The 21,812-nt window shown below is 34.7% G+C and overlaps 1 protein-coding gene across 3 annotated transcripts in view; it reads left to right on the top strand.

The window, feature by feature from the left end:
- The first annotated feature begins 226 nt into the window (after window positions 1-226).
- The window catches only part of LOC129904728 (probable ubiquitin-like-specific protease 2B), a 28,055-nt gene continuing 6,469 nt past the window's right edge, over window positions 227-21,812 (top strand). Inside the window, exons 1-12 of one of the 3 annotated variants that reach the window (XM_055980314.1) lie at window positions 227-617; window positions 4,676-4,956; window positions 5,044-5,137; window positions 5,233-5,282; window positions 6,704-6,904; window positions 6,997-7,072; window positions 12,558-12,672; window positions 13,338-13,412; window positions 19,794-19,925; window positions 20,192-20,392; window positions 20,473-20,528; window positions 20,605-20,701. In XM_055980314.1, coding sequence (XP_055836289.1) covers window positions 503-617; window positions 4,676-4,956; window positions 5,044-5,137; window positions 5,233-5,282; window positions 6,704-6,904; window positions 6,997-7,072; window positions 12,558-12,672; window positions 13,338-13,412; window positions 19,794-19,925; window positions 20,192-20,392; window positions 20,473-20,528; window positions 20,605-20,701 — 1,493 coding nt within the window. In that variant the 5' untranslated portion in view covers window positions 227-502. Of the gene's footprint in view, window positions 618-4,666; window positions 4,957-5,043; window positions 5,138-5,232; window positions 5,283-6,703; window positions 6,905-6,996; window positions 7,073-12,557; window positions 12,673-13,337; window positions 13,413-19,793; window positions 19,926-20,191; window positions 20,393-20,472; window positions 20,529-20,604; window positions 20,702-21,812 lie in introns of all 3 variants that reach the window. The other 2 variants (XM_055980315.1, XM_055980313.1) reach the window with 2 other exon arrangements.

Below are 21,812 nucleotides of genomic sequence, written 5' to 3'. Positions count from 1 at the left end.
TATCCAGTAGAGGGAATGAATACAAATTAGAGCAGATGAATATAAATGGCACAAGCTAGTGATAATTGATACAGTAGAGCGGAAAAATACAAATAAAATTAGAGAAAATGAATACAAATAATACAAGTTGCTAACAATTAATATGTGGTTTTTAAATAAAATATATTATTTTTTTTTGAAAAATAAGTAAATAATTCTCGTGGCCAAATTCAATGTTTGGCCATTTCTTTCCAAAGGAAGGGTCAAAACATCATTTACTTGTATTAGCTGCTGTTCCGTTGTCGGAGTGATATAAAGCCCTCACCAAAAGTCGCACAGCTCGGATCAATCAAACCCCTCTTTTTTCTTTTTTATTCAAAAGCCCTTTACCCTCATTATCCCCAAATTCTCCTTCTCTCGATTTTGGAAACCCTTGTGTGATCAATGCTCCATTTCTCCAAACCCTAGACATGGTTGCTTTTGATCCTCGTTAAATTTCATCTGTTTGTATAGTGTTTTTGTAATGAACAGTTCCACAGAAACAGCTATGGATGTTTTTGAGTTCAAAGCAGAGGAGCAGCAGCCTTCCGAAATCGAGGCTAATAGGTTTTGCAGCAACTTTACAATCGCTCAAAATGGTAATTTTTCTGTTTTCTCAAATAAAATTTTGGGTTTTGCGTTGTGCTACGGCAATTTTTGGAATGTTTTAGCTCTTTTCTTAAAGCTTAAATTGTAAACTCTTAAGTCTTGTTGTATTTTGTACTTTTTGGCTCGTGGGTGTGTAGTAACTATTAATTTGTGAATTGTTCTTTTTTCCTTTTCTTTTTTGTTGTTGAAATTATAGTGTTTAACAACAACTACCTTAAGATCATAATCTAGTTGGGGTAATGTATTATGGATTTTCCAATATCCATTTCCCTTTATTTAGATCTATTGCATTCCATTAATCAATATTTTCATTCCAATGCTCAATAATTTGGGTTCCAATAGCATTAAAGGTTCTTTAAATTTTCTATTGAAATGTGAATCACACACTGGTATATTTTCTTTAGATAAGGAGTTGGTTTAATAGAATGTTAGAGTTTGGCATTAAGCATTAGAGTAAAATCAGCCCCTGATTGGTCAAATTTAAGATGTTAGTTGTATCTTAAACATCTATTTAGTATCATTAAGTTATCGATTTTTCTATTCCTTATTTATTTTTCTCAAGAGGATTCAAAGCCTTTACACTCTACACTCTTGATAGAGACGTATGTAGTTTATACTTACAAGTGGACAACCTTAATCTGCCTATGCACCCAGTTTTTTCTTCTTCTCACTGTTCCATAGTTATTCCTCTCTGCGGTGATTGAACAAGCAACTCCTTTCTCATGAACGTTGTAGCAGTTCTTGCTTCCCATTGTGACCATTTTGGCGGCGTTCATCTCTTTTTATGGTGCCCCTTCTGGTGGCATGCACCAATTTTCAGTGACTAATGGTGGCATCCATATCTCTCCAGTAACATGTTGTTGGTACCAAACTTTTCTAGTGATTGCTCCAACATCATTGCACCTTATTTTGTGATCGTTTCGGCTACATCGCATCTTTTCCTTGGTGATCATTTTTGCAGCATTGTTCTTTTCTGCATCAGCTGATCATTGCTGTGACAGCACATTTTTCGACAAGATTTTGGCGACTAGCTTTTTCGACAACTTCTAGTAGGTTTTTAAACTTCCTTTTTTGTATTTCAAAGGGATTTTTTATTGGATGATTCAAGTGGGGAGAGGAAGTTCCACTTGGTAAATTAGGAGACCATCACCACACTGAAGTATTGGGGTGGACTTAGGGTCAAAGCTGTAACAAATTTTTTACTAGGCATCAATGGGAAAGTGGTTATGGAGATTTGAGGTAGAGGAGAATGCTTTTTGAAAGGGGTGATTGAGAAGAAATATGGGGTCTTTGAAGGGTGGGTGATGCGAGTATGGTAAGTTTTTGGAGATATAGGCGGTGTGAGAATAAGGTTTCTAAATGTGTGGGTTCATGTAGAGATGCCAGTTTTGACATATATGGAGTCTAATGGGGAAGGGGGGGATGCATTGGTATTTTAGGTTTAGGAGTGACTTGTAAGTTTGGAAGGTTTTTGAATTTCAAAGTTTGGTCAAATTGATTCACAAACAAAGAACTATACATGATAGCCATGGCATAGGGAGATGGGGCTGGGGATAATGATGTTTTTTCTGTTTAGACCTATCATATATTTTCATTAGGGAGGATTCAACTTTTCTATATCTTTCGGTATGGATACTCAGGGTCCAAGAAAGGTGTGTTGGGGTGATCTTGATGGAGGACAATAGAGGTCTTCATAGTTAATTGCAAAATAGATCCAAATCAATAACCAAACCAAATTTATTAAATAAATTGATACTGTTTTTGATTTGTTTAAATTTTAAAAAAATTGTAACATTTTATTTTATTATAAAAAACAAGACGAATCAACTGATAACTTATATATACCAACTTAATAATTATTTATGTATAACATACTCCCTCCGTTCCAAAATAAGTGGTGTTTTTACCTTTTAATTTTGTTTCAAATTAAGTGGTGTTTTACATAATCAAAAAAAATATTTTTTTTCTTCCAAATGTTTTTAATACATGGAGTTTTACACCATTAAAGAACCACTTCTTTCTTTTGACATTTAATTAAGGGTAAGATAGTAAAACACTTCTTATTTTCTTGGAGTGAGTAGTTTTCTTAAGGGGTGTGAACACCACTTATCTGGGAACAGAGAGAGTATTAGTTTTGTATGAACAATTTTAAATACTTTCATCATAATTTTATTTTTTCATATTAGTTTCACTGTTGATAGACTAATGACCTTTAGGTCTTAAGCCAAGAACACCCAGTCCAAACTTTGTCCATTCCTCTAAAGAAAAAATCGTTCAACTTTAGCCATAACACGTAGAACTATAGAGATCGAAACATTCAAGGGTGTGACCTAGTGGTTAATGAAGTGGGTTGAGAACATGAGGTCTCATGTTCAAATACTAGCAGAGGCAAAAACACACACCTGTCCAAACCTTGGTGGACAAAGTTACCCAATACCAGTGTTGGTGGAAAATAGCAGATACCACATGGAATCAGTCGAGGTACGCGCTATTTGGCTCAGGCACCATTGTTTTTTTTCTAATTTAAGAAATGGGGTTTTGGATTAGCTTGGATAGAGTATTTCGTACAACTCCTTTTTTAGCTAAATGTTTGCTTTTTTTAAAAGATAACAACCACTACCTTCCCCACTCTAAATAATTATTCACTTAAAAAAATAACTCCATATTATGTTGGTTAGATTTTTAAGTTGGTAAAATTTAAACCGAACAAAATTGGAAGTCAACAAAACATACAAAAACTAAATCGATAAATTTATATTATGCTTGTTTTGATATGGTTTGAATAGTTAAGAATCCGACTAATTGGTTTTGGTTTTATTTTTATTTTTAAAAAAATGACCAAACTAAACCTTCACACCTATAGTGGAGAATTTGAGATAGAGGAAGATTACTTGTGTCAGTTGGTGTTTCCTGTGTAAAAACACAGTAGAAATGTGAATCATCTTCTTTTACATGGACGGATAACATCTTGTTTGTGATGGAAAATATTGAAATGGTCTGGGCTTCAGTTGGTGATGCCAAGTAGTGTGAAAGAAACAATGTTTAGCTGGCCTTTTTGAAGATGGGTGAAATATGCAGAACATGAGATGTTGCTCCTTTATCACTTGTGTGGACAGCTTTTGATGAAGTAGAGAAGGATTTTGCACACTTGAAGAATAGTTGCTCATCCCTTATTTCTTTTTGGTGCACAAGGTTCTTATATGTATAGAAGATCGGATTTATTCGTAAAAAACCATATCTTTTTGTAAGGTTGTCTACATTTGATATACTTCTTGTTTATGGGTGTGTTATTGACCTCCTTTTCTACTGTTGAAATTTATTACTTTTTCCAAAAAAAGAGTAGACACTAAGTTGAGCTTGTTTATGCTTTTGGGTGTTATTGCACACTTCTCATTTACAAGAAGGGGTAGATGCAAGTCTAATAAGTATTAACTGCATGACATTTTATCAAATTTGGGAGAATTAGATTGATGACCAAAGTCGGTTGTTTAAGGACTGACTGGTGTGTTTCTCTTACCTAAGCTGACAAAGAAGTGGAAAATATGGGTTTTCCTCTTTGCGAGAAGTGAATTACAAAGTATGTTAGGATAAAGTTTGAATTTTATGTAGTTGTTGTTCCAGGGTTTTGTTACTCATTAGCCTTCATTGGTACTTTGGTCAAATGAATTGATGGGTGTATTTGGTAGTTTTTCAACATATTCGTTGCATTGGTTATCCATTTATCCATTAGTGCTACCTCTATTTGTTTATGTGTTATCGGTCATTAGGCAATTAATTAGTAGTTAGATTATCCCGTTAACACTGATTGTCTGTATAGCCTAAATAGCACACCCCATTGTGGAAAACTTGAGGTTCTGTTGGTCTGCAGACCTAATTTGTGATAAATTAAGCAGGTTCCTTGGTGTATCAAATAAGTGATCTCTTACTGGTTGGTTCTGCCTAAAAAAGAAAAAGAAATGGAAGATCAGTCCTTTGTATTTGTGAATTAATTTTGGTTTGACATTTTTATATGAATTTTGTTTGTTAATATTCAATTAAGGTGCGCTAGGAACCAATATTAACTCGAAGGGGACTGGTGATGAACCATCTGAAGACATTGAAGCAGCTGACAGTGATTTCAATGGTAACCGTGCTCTCTCAAGTCTGGATGCAGAAGGTTGCAGTGATGAGAGAATGCTGAGGTTGGGTAGCATGCCAAAAATTGCTTCAACAAACAAAAGACGATATCCCCATAGAGAGCCTAACAATTGCATAGGTGGAAGTTTCTTGGAAGGCAGTTCATATAGCGGGACAGCTTTTCAAGAGATTTTCTCTGGATCTCCTTCCAACGTATATTTACAATCCATGTTTTTCTTAGTACCTTTTTGATTTTGAAAGACTTTTAAAACTGTCATTTCAATGGTTGAATATGCGCAGGATGAATCAGTTGGTGCGGTTTCTGATGATGATGAAAGCACAAGTGAGGAATCGGCATCTGCATCATACTCATCTGCTACTCCAGAAAATCATGGTATGTTCTTATTGCCTGCATCATTCTTTTACACCAATATCACACCAATTCAATATTGTATGGTCTGCTTACTTAGCTGCTTGTATTTATTTCAGAAATCTTAGATGGACCATTATCAAATCACCACTTTGACCACTGGGGAATGGTAATGACAGCTACTCAATTTATGAAAGCCTTCTTCATATTTTGTGTAAATAATTTATAGCATTGAACACTCACTAATCCATTGCTGTTCCTTTTTCCTGTAGGCTATATAATGTTTTCTCTATTATTTGCTATGTTTTCTTTACTTTTGTCTGCTCCTTTTTATACTGCTTTGATATGCATTATTTGGCCGAGGATCTTTCGAGGAAACAGCTTTTTACCTCCATGAGGTACGGAGGTAGGGGTAGGTTGCGTACACTCTACCCTCTTTAGACCCCACTTGTGGGATTACACTGGGTCAATGCACACTCACTAATCCTGCTCAAGTAGGGGTCGTTTGGTAGGATGCATAAGAATAATGTTGAATAGAGTGTATGACTAATGCTGACATAAGTAATGACAATATTAATTATACTTGCATTAGTTGTGTTGAGATAATTTCTTATGTATTTTTTGGTTTGGTGTACTAAAAATAAATGCATTGCGTGTTTCTAAAAAAAATATTTGTTTACTAAGATATCCTCTACAAATATAGTGGAAAGGATGCGGAAAAGGTTTTGAGGAGTAATTGTGTCATTTACCCATGCTAATGCATGCATTAAAACCCTTTGCATTGCTAATACCATGGTTTTCCAAGTATTAGTTGTACATAACATTATACCAAAAGAGTGTTAGTTATACATAAGTTGAAAAAGTGTACCAAACAAGGTATTAGTAATACACAGAGCTAATGCATGCATTATTTTTTCTAATGCATCCTACCAAACGACCCCTTAGTGAGTGAATGATTTAAGGATCTACAGTTATTGGATTAAAGTGCTGACTCCTTTTTGTATGCTCTATTTTATCATTATGACATTTCGAAACAAACTGTATTTACATTGATGTCATGTTTTCAATGTGTAAAATATAAATGTCGAAAGTGATAATGATATGAAACCATGTGAAGTTGCAAAAAGTCGTGAGCGACTTCTGTACTTGTGGAAATATTAACAACGCCATTCCCATACACTTTATCTCCCATGCTGTACTTCCCACAACAGCTATTGTTCTATGTTATCTCTTTTATCATTTTAACTTTGAAAAAGAAAAATGATACCGTTATGAGCAATAGCACTACACGAAGAAGTAAAAGATGAACAGTAAAAGCTAGTCACACTGCAGTTGAAAAGATATTCTGTTGAATCTGTCCTATTGGAAGGTTTTGGCATCTGCAGGCTGAATATATATCTATTTGAAAAATTCATACAGTAGGGCTTCCACATTCAAGGATTTCTGCTATTCTTTGGCCTGAAGTCTCTAAAAATTATTTGTTGGCCAACGGTAGTGGAGCTCATTTGGAATTAAAATTATTTGATAACTTGTGCAGTTTAGTATCTTCCATTTTAACCTTTATTTACCAATATTTTTTCTGTTTTGCAGTTTGAAAACAGCCCAATCGTTTTCTGTCCCGATTATCTCAATTATCGAGGAACATCCTACGTAGTGACAGATACTACAGTAACCTTTTCCAGTAACTGTGTTGAGGTCAAAGGTTCAACAAGGAATGAGAATTCAGGAGCTTTTTGCATTCGCTTTGAAGTTGAAGACATAATCCAAATTCAACCACGTTTGTCAGGGAGGGTGAGTTTTATCATTACACATTTTCGAGCGAGTGTTATGTGATGCTTGCGCAGATGTCGTGGGGCTGAAAAGTGTCATTGTTTTGTTTTCAGTTTGACGTAGCTGTGTTTAAGATCCATGTAAATAAAAGATCAACAACACAAGGTGAAGATGCTCATGAGACTTCTGGTACGCTGTACTGCTGCTCATGCTCTTTCTCTGGATGTATTCATTTTTCAGTTGAACTCCAGTTATGTCTGTAATTTTATGCTCTTCTTATTTTGAAGTTTTTTATTATTATGCCTAAGTGGGAATCAGTAATGGGGTATTTTTTATGATTTTTGAATCCAGTTCACTCTTCACCCTTCACCCTTCACCCTTCACCCTTTAACTATATTTTTTGAGTAATGAAATTAACCATAAGAAACAAGTAAACTTTGAAAATGAATTGGAAATGTGTTTCTTGTTTCGAGTTTCTTGTAGGTGAACTTCTTCACTTTTGGAGGTCTTAGGACCATGAGATGCTTATAACCTGCAAAAGCAATTTTTTCTAAAAAATAAAGGACCACCCTTTTAACCTTTTGGCTTAGTGAACCATCCTATGATCTAAGACTTTGACTTGCTATAGCTTTTCATTGTCAAGGTTTTACTCTGTGCTGCTTGCCTGCTTCTACGTTTCTTGCTAAAATGTTATCAATTCTCCGGGGAACCATTAGATTTTTTTTCGTTGATAGCATGATAACGTGCTATGAAAGTGAGCACTCTTGTTGAACATGCAGAAGTTTGTTAACTAAGCTCCTTTTTAAAGGAAAAGAGAATAAGAACAAAGCTATGCAAACTATCCTATGATCTAAGACTTTTGGCTTAGTGAACCATCCTATGATCTAAGACTTTGACTTGCTATAGCTTTTCATTGTCAAGGTTTTACTCTGTGCTGCTTGCCTGCTTCTACGTTTCTTGCTAAAATGTTATCAATTCTCCGGGGAACCATTAGATTTTTTTTCGTTGATAGCATGATAACGTGCTATGAAAGTGAGCACTCTTGTTGAACATGCAGAAGTTTGTTAACTAAGCTCCTTTTTAAAGGAAAAGAGAATAAGAACAAAGCTATGCAAACTATTAAGGAGTTTAAATAATGTTTCACTGTTTGTAGAAACTCTCTGTCTTGGCAAATACAAAAGAATTAAAATTTTGACAAGTTGTTTTCTCTTCTTGTGTCTGTTCTTCTGTCCTTTGATTTAGGTTTCAGTTATCGATGTGAGTACACATTATGGGCTTGGAGTAGCTACTTTGTGAATCATGCTTCTTTTCCTTTATGGTCTATTCCAGAAATTGTCACTTTGTAAATTCTTATATTTAGAAACTTTTAACTTTAAACGTCATTTTACCCTTAATAACGTGCTTTAATAGGCATAGAAATATCATAGCATGTTTAAGACCACACATTCTAACAGTACTTTTGGTATGTGCCAATAATCTTACTTTCTTTCTTAAACTCCATGCTCAATCAAATTCAAACCATATATAATAGCAGATGGAGGATTATTATCAAAATTTTAAAATGCAAGTAAATGACGTTTTTAGCAAAGAACCAAACCATTCTGTATAGATGACATACAAATTATAGGTAACAGATTGTAGAAGAAATCATGTTTCCTTTTGCTTTTCAATAATGTAGACTTTATCATGCTACGTTGTCAGACAAATTTACTCCTTTCCTTCCTTTTGATGATACATGTCCTTATCTTGGGGAGGATCTGTGGATAGGGACTTCCCTCTCTCCGTTGTATATTCACGTTTGTGTTGCCTTTGTTGTCTATGTAATGCTCCAGTCTCGTCATTTTGTTTCTTAGAAAGTGGTTTGGTTGCTTGAATTTACCATTGTATGTATGCAATGCTTCAGTCTAGTCATATTTTTTTTTATAAAGCGTTTTGGTTTCTTGAACTTGCACCTTTTCTGCATTCTCAATGATACAACAACATATCCAGTATAGTCCCACAGAGTGGGGTTTGGAGAATAGAGTGTACGTAGACCTTACCTCTACCTCAGAGGTGAGGTATAGAGGTTGTTTCCGATAGACCCTCGACTCAAGACAAAAACAATTTAGAAGAAGACGTAATGGAAGTACAAGAGACAACAGAAAATAACAAAAACAACGTAGAGTAGTGAAACAGTACTACAACAATAATCCTATTATCAAACTACACGAAACAACAAAATAGTAACATAAATCGAAGAACAAGAAACTACAAGAGTAGTACTATGCCTGATAGTCTAGGCAACAAGACAATACACTACTACTTACTAGTATAAATGCCCTTTTACCTACTTACCTTCTATCTTAATTCGTTCCCTTCATACGTTTCTATCTAAGGTCATGTCCTCGATAAACTGCAACTACGTTGTGTCTTGTCTAATCACCTTTCCTTAATTCTTTTTCGGTCTACCTCTACATCTCCTGAATCCATCTATAGCCAACCTCTCACACCTTTACATTGTGGCATCCGTGCATCTCCTCTTCACAATTCTGTACCATATCAACCTCGCTTCTCGCATCTTGTCTTTCATCAGTCACTCTCATCTTGTCTCGGATATCCTCATTTTTAATCCTATTTCTTCTAGTATACCCACCCATCCATGACAACATTCCTATCTCCGCCACATCCAGCTTTTGAATGTGAGAGTTTTTGTCTGACCAATACTCTACTCCATACAACATTGTTGGTCTAACCACCGCCCTGGAGAACTTGCTTTAAGTTTAGGTGACAGCTTCTTATCACACAAGCCTCGGAAAAAATGCAAACCTCTATTTCATCCACCCTACACCAATACGTTGATTGACATCCTTGTCAATATCTCTATTTCCTTGGATAATATTTCCAAGATACTTAAAACTACCCCTCTTTTGGATAACTTGTGTATCAAGCCTCACTTCCACGTCAGCTTCATGCATCACATCACCGAACTTGCACTCCAAGTATTCAGTCTTGATCCTTCTCAACCTGAACTCTTTAAACTCTAGGGTCTATCTCTAAATGTCCAACTTAGCATTAACTTTGTCGCGAGTCTCATCAATCAAAACTACGTCATTCACAAATAACATACACCATGGCACCTTACCTTGCCTTGGAGTAACTGGTAAAATTGTTGTCATGTGACCAGGAGGTCACGGATTCAAACCTTGGAAACAGCCTCTGGCAGAAATGCAAGGTAAGACTACTTACAATAGACCCTTGTGGTCGGGCCCTTTCCTAGACCCTATGCCTAGCGGGAGCTGAGTGCACCGGGCTTCCCCCCATGACACCTCACCTAGAACTTGTCGTGTCAGTATATCCATCACCAAAGCAAATAAAAATAGGCTAAGGGTTGATCCTTGGTGCAACCCCATTAACACAGGCTAGTGCCGTGAGTCTCTTCCCACTATCCTTACTTGGGTTTTGGCTCCATAGTACATGTTTTCAATCAACCTATTGTACGTCACAGGTACACCTTTAGCCTCCAAACACCTCCATAGAACCTCCCTGAGGACTCTGTCATAAGCCTTTTTCTAGATCTATGCAATACCATATGTACGTCTTATTTCCTCTCCCTATACTGCTCCACTAGTTTCCTTACGAGATGAATGGCTTTTGTAGTTGAGCGTCACGATATAAATCGAATGGATTCTCAGAAATAGTCACAATCCTCCTTACCCTCATCTCCACCACCCTCTCCCATACTTTCAGAGTGTGGCTTAGCTGTTTGATACCCCTATAGTTGTTGCAATTTTGAATGTCACCCTTGTTCTTGTACAGCGGAATCATCGTGCTCCATCTCCATGCTTTGGGCATCTTCGCCGTCTTGAAAACGACATTAAACAAGAGGATCTAGAAACGACTGAGTTGTTTAATTATGGGAGAACCGTATGTTCCTTTTGATGAATTTTGTGGATTTGTGGTTACTGCAGAAGGTAAAGTTCGGTTGGAGCATGCTAAACTTGTAGTTCGGAGGTGAATTCGGTTTTGGTGAAATACTAGAGTATTTGAACTTAAAACTAGTTCAATTTTGGGGGGCAAAGTAGTTTTCTTGGCATCGAAATAGTGCAGGGGAGAAAGATAGAGTTCAATGACATCCAAAGTGAATTCTTGTCAGACTCTTATATGCTTCAAAATTTCTGATGTCACTTTTCGAGGATATCTTGACGTCATTTGTAATCTTCATTAACTTTTAATAAATTACGTTTTTCTCATTTGACCTCATGCTTTTATAATATAAAATGATAATACTAGGACTTCATTAAAAAACAATAATCTTACAAAGAACAATAGAAATATAGTAAAGTTATTAAAATTAATTTGTTATCCATATTCACGACTAACATTAATATCTCCATTGTGACCTCTAATTAAATTTGGAACCACATGAATCATGTGATCGTGATACAGTGCATTGCAAAATTGCAGTACACTGATGGGTTCACAGTAGATGGATATTTCAAGCTGGATGTCGTTTTCTTATAAGTTATCAAGCAGAATATTATAGTATAAGTATCCGGTATCATAACATATGACAACTATATCTTATAAAAATAAAAAAAAAACATATGGAAACATTTGAGTCTAGCATTTATTTTGCTGTTTACGCTTTTACTCTGAAAGTTGTTTGTATATGCCTTGAACAACTAACAATTAATGTTGAACTGTTTCACAAATCTGATCTGGTTAAGAGTTCAGGACCGATATTTCACTGAAATGTTAGCAATATTGTGATGAAGTTCAACCAGGTTTTCTGACCTAAGTTCAGCAGCAGGAGAACAGCAGATCTTGACTGAGGCTACATTTGTTTATGGCTGAATTAGAGCTGAAACTGAGAGAAAATTAATAGCCTTTAATATTGATGGAAATCATTGAAGTTGGAGGGTCAAATGTTTAGGATTTTTAGAGCTGTTTAGGTTGGTGTGTTGAAGTGCAGTGAAAGATGTGGAAATTGGGAGGGAAACTGTAAGATTGAAAGCTTTGAATTCCCTAGGAATGTCCCCAAAGGTAAGGTTGAATAAAGAATTAAAGAAGTAGCAAACGCTTACTTTGGAACCATATGAATGCAGTCATGATTTAATCCTGTATTTGGTCGGACTATTGTTTCTTGTATAAGCAATCCTGGGATTAGTTATGCCACAATTTTGTTTTTTTCTTATACCACATTGAAAATTGGATAACAATCCTGGGATAAAACAATCAAAAGACAAAAGAGTTATCCATCAAAGCTTTTCTTCCAAAGTCCTTTAAGAACTCTTAAGGTTTAAATTGGAAATAAAAATTAATTCAAGTTTTTATATTACAAAACTAAATACATGTTTTATATTATACTCTATATATTTCATTTTTTAATTCAATAAACTTAATATCTGCCAAAAAAGTATATCCACTAACTAATCCGTTAGTTTATAATTCTACTATAATTTGTTAACGACTCCTTAAAGCACGCTACATGCTAAATTTGTATATATTGCTTCGTTTTTTTTTCGACTTGTATTTTATGTCAGCTATAATCTTTAGATGCGACATCCCTGATCACAAATAAAAGATGCAGCTTGTCCAAGTGGTGTTTTTGGTGTTTGCTGCTTGTTTCCTTGAAATCCCTATGTTGCTCTCTCCTCTGATAAATACGTCTTGCTTCTGTTAATGAATGCTGAAGTTCTTAATGTCAAAGGTATTGAGGAGGTGGAGTTTGCTGTTAATGATTTTGACTTGTCTGAGAAATGTGAAGCAATTCAATCATTGGATGTCTACAAGGCAGTATGGAACTACCAGTGAGTGCTTTCAATCACCATTTCTCACTTGTGCTAGTGCTTTTGGTTGTAGAATTCATATGAGGAAGGGTGTTCTTTTCTGTTAAAGTGGATTTTGAATTGTTATCAGCTCTAATTTATAGTGGGGCTAATTTTCCTTGGAGAAACATTTTCTCATTCTTCTATAGTTAGAGCCTTGGAGGGAAAATTACTGCTAGAGATATACCTGATAATATTTTTTTACTGCTAGAGATGTATGAATAAGCTCCAAAACATGGCTGCTTACTATGGTCTAGAGTTTCTTCTAGACTGAAATGCCTGGTTTCTCATACCACTTTAAGGCATTTCTCAGCAGGCTGGTGCCTACCTTTTAATTATAGTGAAGTAATATTTTGATATTTTAAAGAGTCCCAATAATGCTTACAATTGCTTATTATCAGACATGATGAAAGTGCGCCTTCCAAATGCATGAACAGTAAGGTTTTTTAAAGTTTCATTAAGCTACTGTTTGCAATTAGTGGCCAAGAACTTAGGCTGTCTCTGATCTATTATCTGAACTTGATTGATTCAGTGACACTTTTTTCTGTTCTTATTCCATGTATGGACCTTGGACTTAAGCTCTTCTTTTATATATTGTGTTGTAGCTGTGTTATTCTTCTCTTATCTTTGATCACCTGATCTTGTAGCAATGAGAATGAAGAATGCAGGGAGAATTCATATGAGGAAACATCAAATCAGCGACCTAAGAAATATTTTCCAAGGTTAGTGAAGCTGTTTGTTAGACTATCTGCAGGTGGAGATTTAGATTCTGCTACAGCAAGGGCCTCTCGTTTCTTATGTGTGGTAATAGGTGTCTTTTATATCCAATGTTTTATGAGATTTTAGTGATATCACTTCTAGTGCAGTATGCAGAGCCATGACGTTGGCACACAATATATTATTTCCATTTTATGTGTGTTTTCTATTCTCATTCCATCTTTGACTTAGAGTCTCATTGGCCAAGCGACTAAAAACTGTTTTGTTTTGAGAAGCACTTTTTTAAAATAGCTTTTCTATAAAGTAATTTGGAAAAACAATTTGTATTTGGCTAATTCATTTGAAAAGTGCTTTTGATAAGTACATTGTGTTTTGCTTATTTTTTTCCTAAAAAGTGCTTTTGAGTGTCAAATTACAAAAAAAGACAAGTATCCATGCATGTTTACTATTAAGATTATTTTATAGAGAAATTATTTTATATATCTATTATGAAAGAATTTAATTAGGTTTTTACTTTTATTTTAATTTTAATTAAAAAGTATATCTTAAATTTTTCAATCAATAAAATACATAGATAAATACAACAACAATAATATGCCCGATGTAATCTCACAAAGTGGGATCTCAGAATGGTAGAGTGTACACAGACCTTACCCCACTACCTTAGAGGTAGAGATGCTATTTCTGATAGACCCTTGAGCCCTCAGCTCAAGAAAAAAACAGTCCAAAGCAATAGAGAGAAAGAAATAATTGAAATGAAGAAAGTCATGACAAAATACTATAGACAACCTATAAATAAAGTGAAATATTAAGTATTGGTATAATATTAACATGATGATTTAAATACACTAAGAAACATCAAGAAAAATAAATTAAAAAATCATTCCACAAATTAAACACTATGTAGTAAAACTTTTTCAAAGTTAACTATATAAAACGCAAAATAAAACAAAGGAAATTGCATTGTGTAAGAGCAAGAATAAAGTCTGTAAATGGAAGTTAATGAATCTTATGAGATATGCTAATAAATGCCTAGTTAATGAATCTTATGAGATATGCTAATAAATGCCTCCATAAGTCCCAAGGGACTATATTAAGTGGTTAAGATCGCATATTACAACATATGTTTAAGCATCTATTTCGAACTTTTTAAATTATACATTTATAAATCATGTAAAATGTATTGTAAATCAAATATTTTATTGCTAAAAGTATTAAAAAGTGGTCGAAAAACTTGATGTCAACGAGAAATATTGATTTAATAAAATATATTGTCATGCTTCCAAGTAAGAAAAGAGTGACAAGACTGCTAAGCGTAAAATATAAACTTCTTTTTTTTTTGGACAAGAAATGAATTATATATAGGGTATAAAATTTGAAATATATATAAATACAACTTGCTAATTGTAACAAGAATATGAAGTAACTGTAATTTTATTTTTATCGTCTAAATGTATGATTGAAATCTCTTAAAGGAATTGTTATACGTAGTAACCAAACATGTTGTTTAATAATTAGAAATTAGTGAATTAATGAGGGATATATTTGGTAAATACACTAAAAAACAGCAACCAAATATCAATTTAAAAACTATTTCAACAACAACAATATAATCATTGTAATCCCACAAAAGGGTCCCGGGAGACTACAGTGTGTGTATACGTTACGCCTAGCTCGTGGAGGTAGAGAGTTTGCTCTTGAAAGACTATCGGTTCAAGTAACGCATATCAAAGCCAGTAGGAAAGAGGACTACTTATCATCTCCAACCCCTCTCCGTTTTGCTCTCTATTCTCTATATTTGGAGAATAAACTTGAGAATGCCCTTTCTAACCACTCTATTTCATCCTCTTCTCTCCAATCATAGAGAGCTGAAATGTAGATCTCCAAATTTTGGGAGAACTATTATTCAGTCTTTATTTCACTTTTTGATTATTATATTATATTTCTATTATACAACATTTGTAATTAACATATTGTAAATCACATAAGGCCATTAATTAAATCTCTAATATTCGTAATTCTTTTTTAATGTAATATTACATTTTAAAAAATGTATTATTTAATATATACTACTTTCATCCCAAATTAATAATATTTCTAATATTTTTTTTAATTTTCGTCAAATATTTCAAATAGAGCATTTATGGGATAGCGTAATAATCTTGAAAGTTGAGTATTTATGTAATTGTATTTCATTAATGATTTCACTTTTATTTGAATTGTCCATTAATATGTATATTTATAATATTTGTTTGCAATTTATGTTATTTAGAAATTTAAAATAAAATATAATTTTACATTAAATAAAAAATTTGAAAAGAATAAAATTTAATATTGCATGAAAATTATATATGGTGATAATTTGGAAAAAAGAAAGAAAGGGTTTATATTATGAAATAAGAAAATAAAAATAAAATAGAAATAATAATATAAGAAGATTCCTTTTTTAGAGAGTAAATAGATAATTGGGTTGGAGTTGGTTGTTTCAAAAAATAGAGAACTCTATATTTGGAGGGTGAAAGAGGGTAAGGTTGGAGATGCTCTAATCAAAGAGAACAATAAATCATAGGAAAGGATTACATAACATTCAGAGAAAAAAATAGTAACAACAACCAAATAACACAATAACCGAAGGCCGAACACAAGAAACAATATATAGTAACATGAATCAAAGGACAAGGAAATACAAGAACAATGCTACTACGACCGGTAAAGAGGGAGAAACATGTTTACTGTACCAAACTACCACCAAGTCTAACCCGTATGAAGGCGAGACAACACACAAATATTTATTAATTTTCTACCCTAATCCGCGGCCTCCATGCCTTATATCTAAGGTCATGTCTTCGGTAAGCTAAAGATGGGATATGTCCTGTCTATTCTCTTCTCCCTAATACTTCTTGGGCTTCCTCTACCTATCCTGACACTCCCCATAGCCAACCTCTAATATCTTCTCAATGGGGTATCTGCGCGTCTCTTCTTCACATGTCTGAACCATCTCAACTTGTCTTTCCTCGTCTTATCCACCATGGAGGCCACTCCCACCTTGCCCCGGATATCTTCATTTCTAGTTTTATTTCTCTAGTAAAATTTAAAAAGCATCCCACAAATTAAATCACTATATTGTAAAGCTTGAAAGTTTAACTATATAAAATGTAGAATGAAGCAAAGGAAATTGCATTGTGTAAAGAGGAAGAATAAAATCTTTAAATATAAGTTAACGAAACTTATGAGATATGCTAATAAATGCCTCCATCTGTCCTAAGAGACTACATATTTAGAGGTTCAGCTCACATTTTAAAACATATGTTTAAACATCAGTTTCAAACTTCTTTAATTATACATTTGAAAATCTTGTAAAATGTTTTTGTAAATCAAATATTTCATAGCTGAAGATATTAAAAAGTTTTTGAAAAACTTGTAAGTCAAAGAAAAATGTTGATTTAATAAAATAAAATAGTCATTCGTTTAAGTACGAATAGAGTAATAAGACTGCTGGAACATCAAAAGAAAAATAAACGTCTTCACCACCAGTCTTTTTTTTTTAAACACGTAACTTTACTTCATCACCATAGTCTGCAGTCTATTACTCAAGTCACGTTGGAGTTAGTTGCATTCAGGATCTGCCTCCTGGACTCAATAATCTTTCTGATAACCCAAGTGGCATTCATGGGAATTGAGCAGCTTTCCACAGTTTCATGTTTCATAATGAAAAATGATATCAATAATCATAAAGCTTTAAATAATCAATTTTCTTTTTGTTTGAACACACATATTATCTTTAAGTGGGAGTTCCTAGGAGTTCTAACTCCTACACACTGACACCTCATATGTGCACCATGGAGGCTACCATCCACTCGATATAGCTTGGTGGGTCAGCCTGTATTGCTGTACAGTCTCGTCAAATCCTGGCTAGCAATCATAATCCCATATGAGGGAGCCGACATTCGTGTGTGGCAACCATAGTACTACACCGGCACGTGTAGCTTCTGCTTCTATTTATCAACATCTTTACTTATTGGCTAAACTCCTCAAATTCCCCCCCCCCCCCCCCCCCCCCCCCCAAAAAAAAAAAGTGCTTTTGGCCTCCAAACCGCTTGGCCAAACAGGCTCTTAGTAAATTAATCTTGTGGTGAAGGTTTCTTTTCTCCTGAAACTTTAGGTAGATGAAACGTAATGTTCAAATGTCTGTCCAATGACTGGCTTTTGCCATATTCCTTATGCAATAGGTGATCCATGTCTTTGGCACCTCCATGTTTTGTTTTCTCCATTTGGTGTCTATTCATTGAGCTCTATCTTTGACTTGGTAACTTAGTCCTGTAGCAGTTGGCAATGGGGATTGGCATGTTCAAAATCTATGCTGCCTAAAAGATATTCTCCCTGATCATTGAAACAGTTTTTTAGCTTCTGTAGGTGGAGATTTGAGAGCTGCTTTGCTGTTCTATTCAGAATTTCTTGTTTCTTATGTGTGTGGGTGTCTTTTCTTAGGCAGAGTTTAACAGTTTGGGGTTCATTGTTTATATCAATGCTGTTTTGCATTTTAAAAAGTTAATGCAACAAATGTGATGATCTTCAAAATGTTATACTACTAACTTCATAAAAGAAAGAATCACCCAAGAAAGTAACCACATTGCTGAAAATCAGATTGACAACAATCTTACTTGATGAGGATACTTGATTTTGTGGGTTACAAGCTCAAGGGACCTGGTAACAAAATTAATTTGACGAGGAAACTTGGTTTGACACTGTTTTTGGAGTGGAAATGAACTAAACATGGCAAGTGGGCATTACCACTTAGCCCCACAAACTGGCCCAAGGTTCAAGGCTCAGATTCACTGCACTGTAGACTGTAGTGGGATGAGCTTGGCCGGACTCCTCTCCCAAAGGGATGGGGCTGGTCTACCACTTCTTTCACTTTAGTCGCTGCACTTTGTTTTTCTTCCTTTTCTTGTCTCGCCATTTTTTTTCCTTTCCTTTTTTAGTCTCACCTTTTTAAAAAAATTAAACTGACGTTTTAGAAGTAAGATAATAATTGTCTATGGTACTAGTTTCTACAAGTAAGATAATAATTGTCAAAGTAGAACTTAACGAAAGCTAAGATAGACATACCGTTACAAGGGAGGAATTGCAAGAGAGGGATGAGGAACATATCTAGACTTTGAAGGGTCAGAAGGAAGAGGGAGAACAAAACTTCGAACCGTTCCCGAGCTGGATTTGACCAGAATTTAAAGAAGAAGAGTTTTGAACTTTAAAACCATTCTTCCACGGGAAACTATTTAGGTTTATATAAAGATGGTGAACTGGACTGTGAGTTCTACCTCAATAGAGTTGTATCCTTGTCAATAGTAGGTCATTTGACGAAGATGACACATGCTGGTACATGGTTCGGACATATAAGAGGCATGTGGACATCCTCCAAGGTTTGGTTTAGTGGTAAGAGCATTACACATGATATGTGAGTTAGGCGCATGTCATGAGTTTGGACTCTACCGCAGACAAAGGCTTGGTATTTAGTGAAGAAACGTAAAGTGGTGGACCAATTATTTATCGAGGTTTGAACCTTGTGCTAGTTTGGCCTTGGGATTCCTCAGTTTTAACAAAAGACCCATTTTTCACACATTTTGATACTGGTGATGGGGTTGGTGGGGTTGGATTATGTGTTTATATGGGTGGTGTGATTCAAAGATCTTTGACTAGAGATGAGTTGAAGGTTTGGTTCTAGTGTGTTCATCAGAGTTCTTTATTTTTGGTGAATAGAAGAAAATGATATGGAGAGGGACTTTTTTGTGATAAAGAATATAGAGAAGGGATTTAAAAGGCTCTGAAGCCACGTGGAAAAAAATAGAGATGTGGAGAAAGAAGAGAAGATTTTGGGAATGTTGAGATTGATCATTTCCACAATCTGTTGGGGTTTAAATAGTGTATACATATGCTTTAATTTTGGAAATAATACATAATGATAGTAATTAAATATCCCTAATTGATGCGCATGATATTTATTAAGTTAAATTTGCATAATTATAGAATATTTAAACCTATGTCTTCGCACTGTGTTTATTTGTAAGGATGAAGGAATATATTTTTTGGCTCTGCTCCTTGACATTTTCTCCCAGTTTGCAAGCTTAGCTATTTTTAAGCTCTGGTGGTTGTCTGTGGTAAGATTCAGGATGTCATGCCATTTTAATCCTTTTCAGTGTAATGTTTTAGCTGGCCTCAGTAGGAAAGTGGATTGAGAACAAATGACTTCTTGGTGCAAACAGAAGGGACTTTTTGGCTTGTAAATTTGGTCTTTCTGTTTTTTAAGTGTTAGGGGTGACTTGTCATATAAAACAAACAAAGATTTCTTTTTTTAAGTTTCTGATGCTGAAGAAATTTAAAATTTGCAGTTACGGTGAGCCGCTTGAAGAAGTTATTTATCCTAAAGGGGATCCTGATGCTATTTGCATTAGTAAGAGGGACTTCGATCTTCTGGCACCAGATACATTTGTCAATGATACAATTATTGATTTCTACATAATGTAAGTTCTTTGTTACTATTACTTATTGTCACACCATCATATATTTTGTGGCCCAAAATGGAGAAACATATATTCTGAAACTTGTCACCATGCTTAGTGCATGCTTCTTGCATTTTCTTTTCTTTTTCTTCACAATTGGAACTTCTTTGTGAATAGTATGTGAAGACTGTTGATTTCTATATTGTCTCTCTTGTATTCTGATTTATCTTGGTTTTCCTTATGCTGCCATTCTCATTTAGTATGAATTGGAACTCAAATACTTCCAGGTATTTAAAGAACGGAATTCCACCAGAAAAAAGACCACGATACCATTTCTTCAACTGTTTCTTCTTTCGAAAGTTGGCTGATATGGATAAAGATCCAAACAGTGCATTTGATGGCCATGCTGCTTTTTTGCGTGTCCGTAAGTGGACAAGGAAAGTGAACTTATTTGATAAGGACTTTGTATTCATTCCGGTAAATTACAAGTAAGATACTTAAACTTCTGTTTTCTGTAGAGGTGATCTTTTTTCAGTAGTTGTAAGTAACTTATTTTCTATAATGACAGTTATCACTGGAGTCTGATTGTCATATGCCATCCTGGTGAAGTGGCTAACTTTACAGGCAAGTTCATTATATATCACTTGACTTCTGCATTTGTCTTACTGTTTTCCCTAAGAACTTGTTTTGTGTTTTTCAGATGATAATACTGCAGCGAGCTCAGTCAGAGTACCATGTATATTACACATGGACTCTTTTAGGGGAAGTCATGTGGGTCTCAAAGATCTTATTCAAAGGTAGCAGTTTTTCCATTAACCAGATACTAATATTCGGGAGACTTCTTTATAGTACTAATGTTTTCATGCGTAACATGCAAGAATAATCATCTAACAAGTGGGGTCAACAGGCAGTGATGCTTGAATTGTCACTGGTCGTATAACTACCAAGCTGTATGGATGATTTCCTAAACTGAACTTGTTTTTCCACACCGTAGATGATGCAAATTTTATATCTCGTCTTTAAAGAAGCAGTGAGTGGATGTGGGGTTGAGATTGTTCAAACACAGACAGTTGGGTTCTACTAAAACAGTTCTGTATTTTGTAATTCCTTTCTTTTGTTTCTTTGAAAAGGGCAGGGACAATGGGGTACATTTGTCAGGTGTCTCCTTTTTATACATGTTACCCAAAATATAAATGATCTTTCATCGATTAATATTTCAAATCACATTTTTATACATGTTAATCACTTTTGTTCCGAAAATAGACTTTTGACCTGAGTCAATTGATAAATAGCTCACAAGGTCAGGATTGTCCTATATTACACCCAGTTCATTTCCCTAAACCAATGTGTGATATTTCGCATCACTTCGCACCAGGTTGAACATTTTGAGTGTGAACAACATAACACGGGGCCACAACATTGAGTAAATCAAGAATAGTGATGTGTTTGGCTTTGATACCATATTAATCCTTACATTACCCAAGCAGGTAGGAATTCTCTAGCTGTCCGGTGTTGTATTCGACCTCCATATGTTGTGTGCTCCACCTACAGCCTACTCATTAAAATGTGCTGTCGTAATTTTTTTCATTTAACAATATAAATAGTTTGTACAATCTTATTTTCCTCTTTTAGTTGTCCTTGAACTTAATCAAACCTTTCAGAATGGAAATCTCACTTCAGTCTTCATGCCATCAACACTGAACCAAAAAGGATTTGGGGAAGATGCACTTAATGTTAAAAAAGATGCATGAAAGATGTTTTATGTAAACAATCCATCGTTTCTACTGAAAAGGTGTATTGGTCGGATTTACTTCCTCAGAGACTGAATGTTATAAGTTAATGAGCCTTTAGCTGGCAGAGAGCCACTCGAAGTTTGTATTGCACGGCCTCAATTTTTTATGCGGTAGA

This window comes from Solanum dulcamara, chromosome 9 (genome assembly GCF_947179165.1).
Source record: "Solanum dulcamara chromosome 9, daSolDulc1.2, whole genome shotgun sequence".
In the NCBI taxonomy this organism is placed as follows: Eukaryota; Viridiplantae; Streptophyta; class Magnoliopsida; order Solanales; family Solanaceae; genus Solanum; species Solanum dulcamara.
This window is presented reverse-complemented; position numbering and strand designations above follow the sequence as displayed.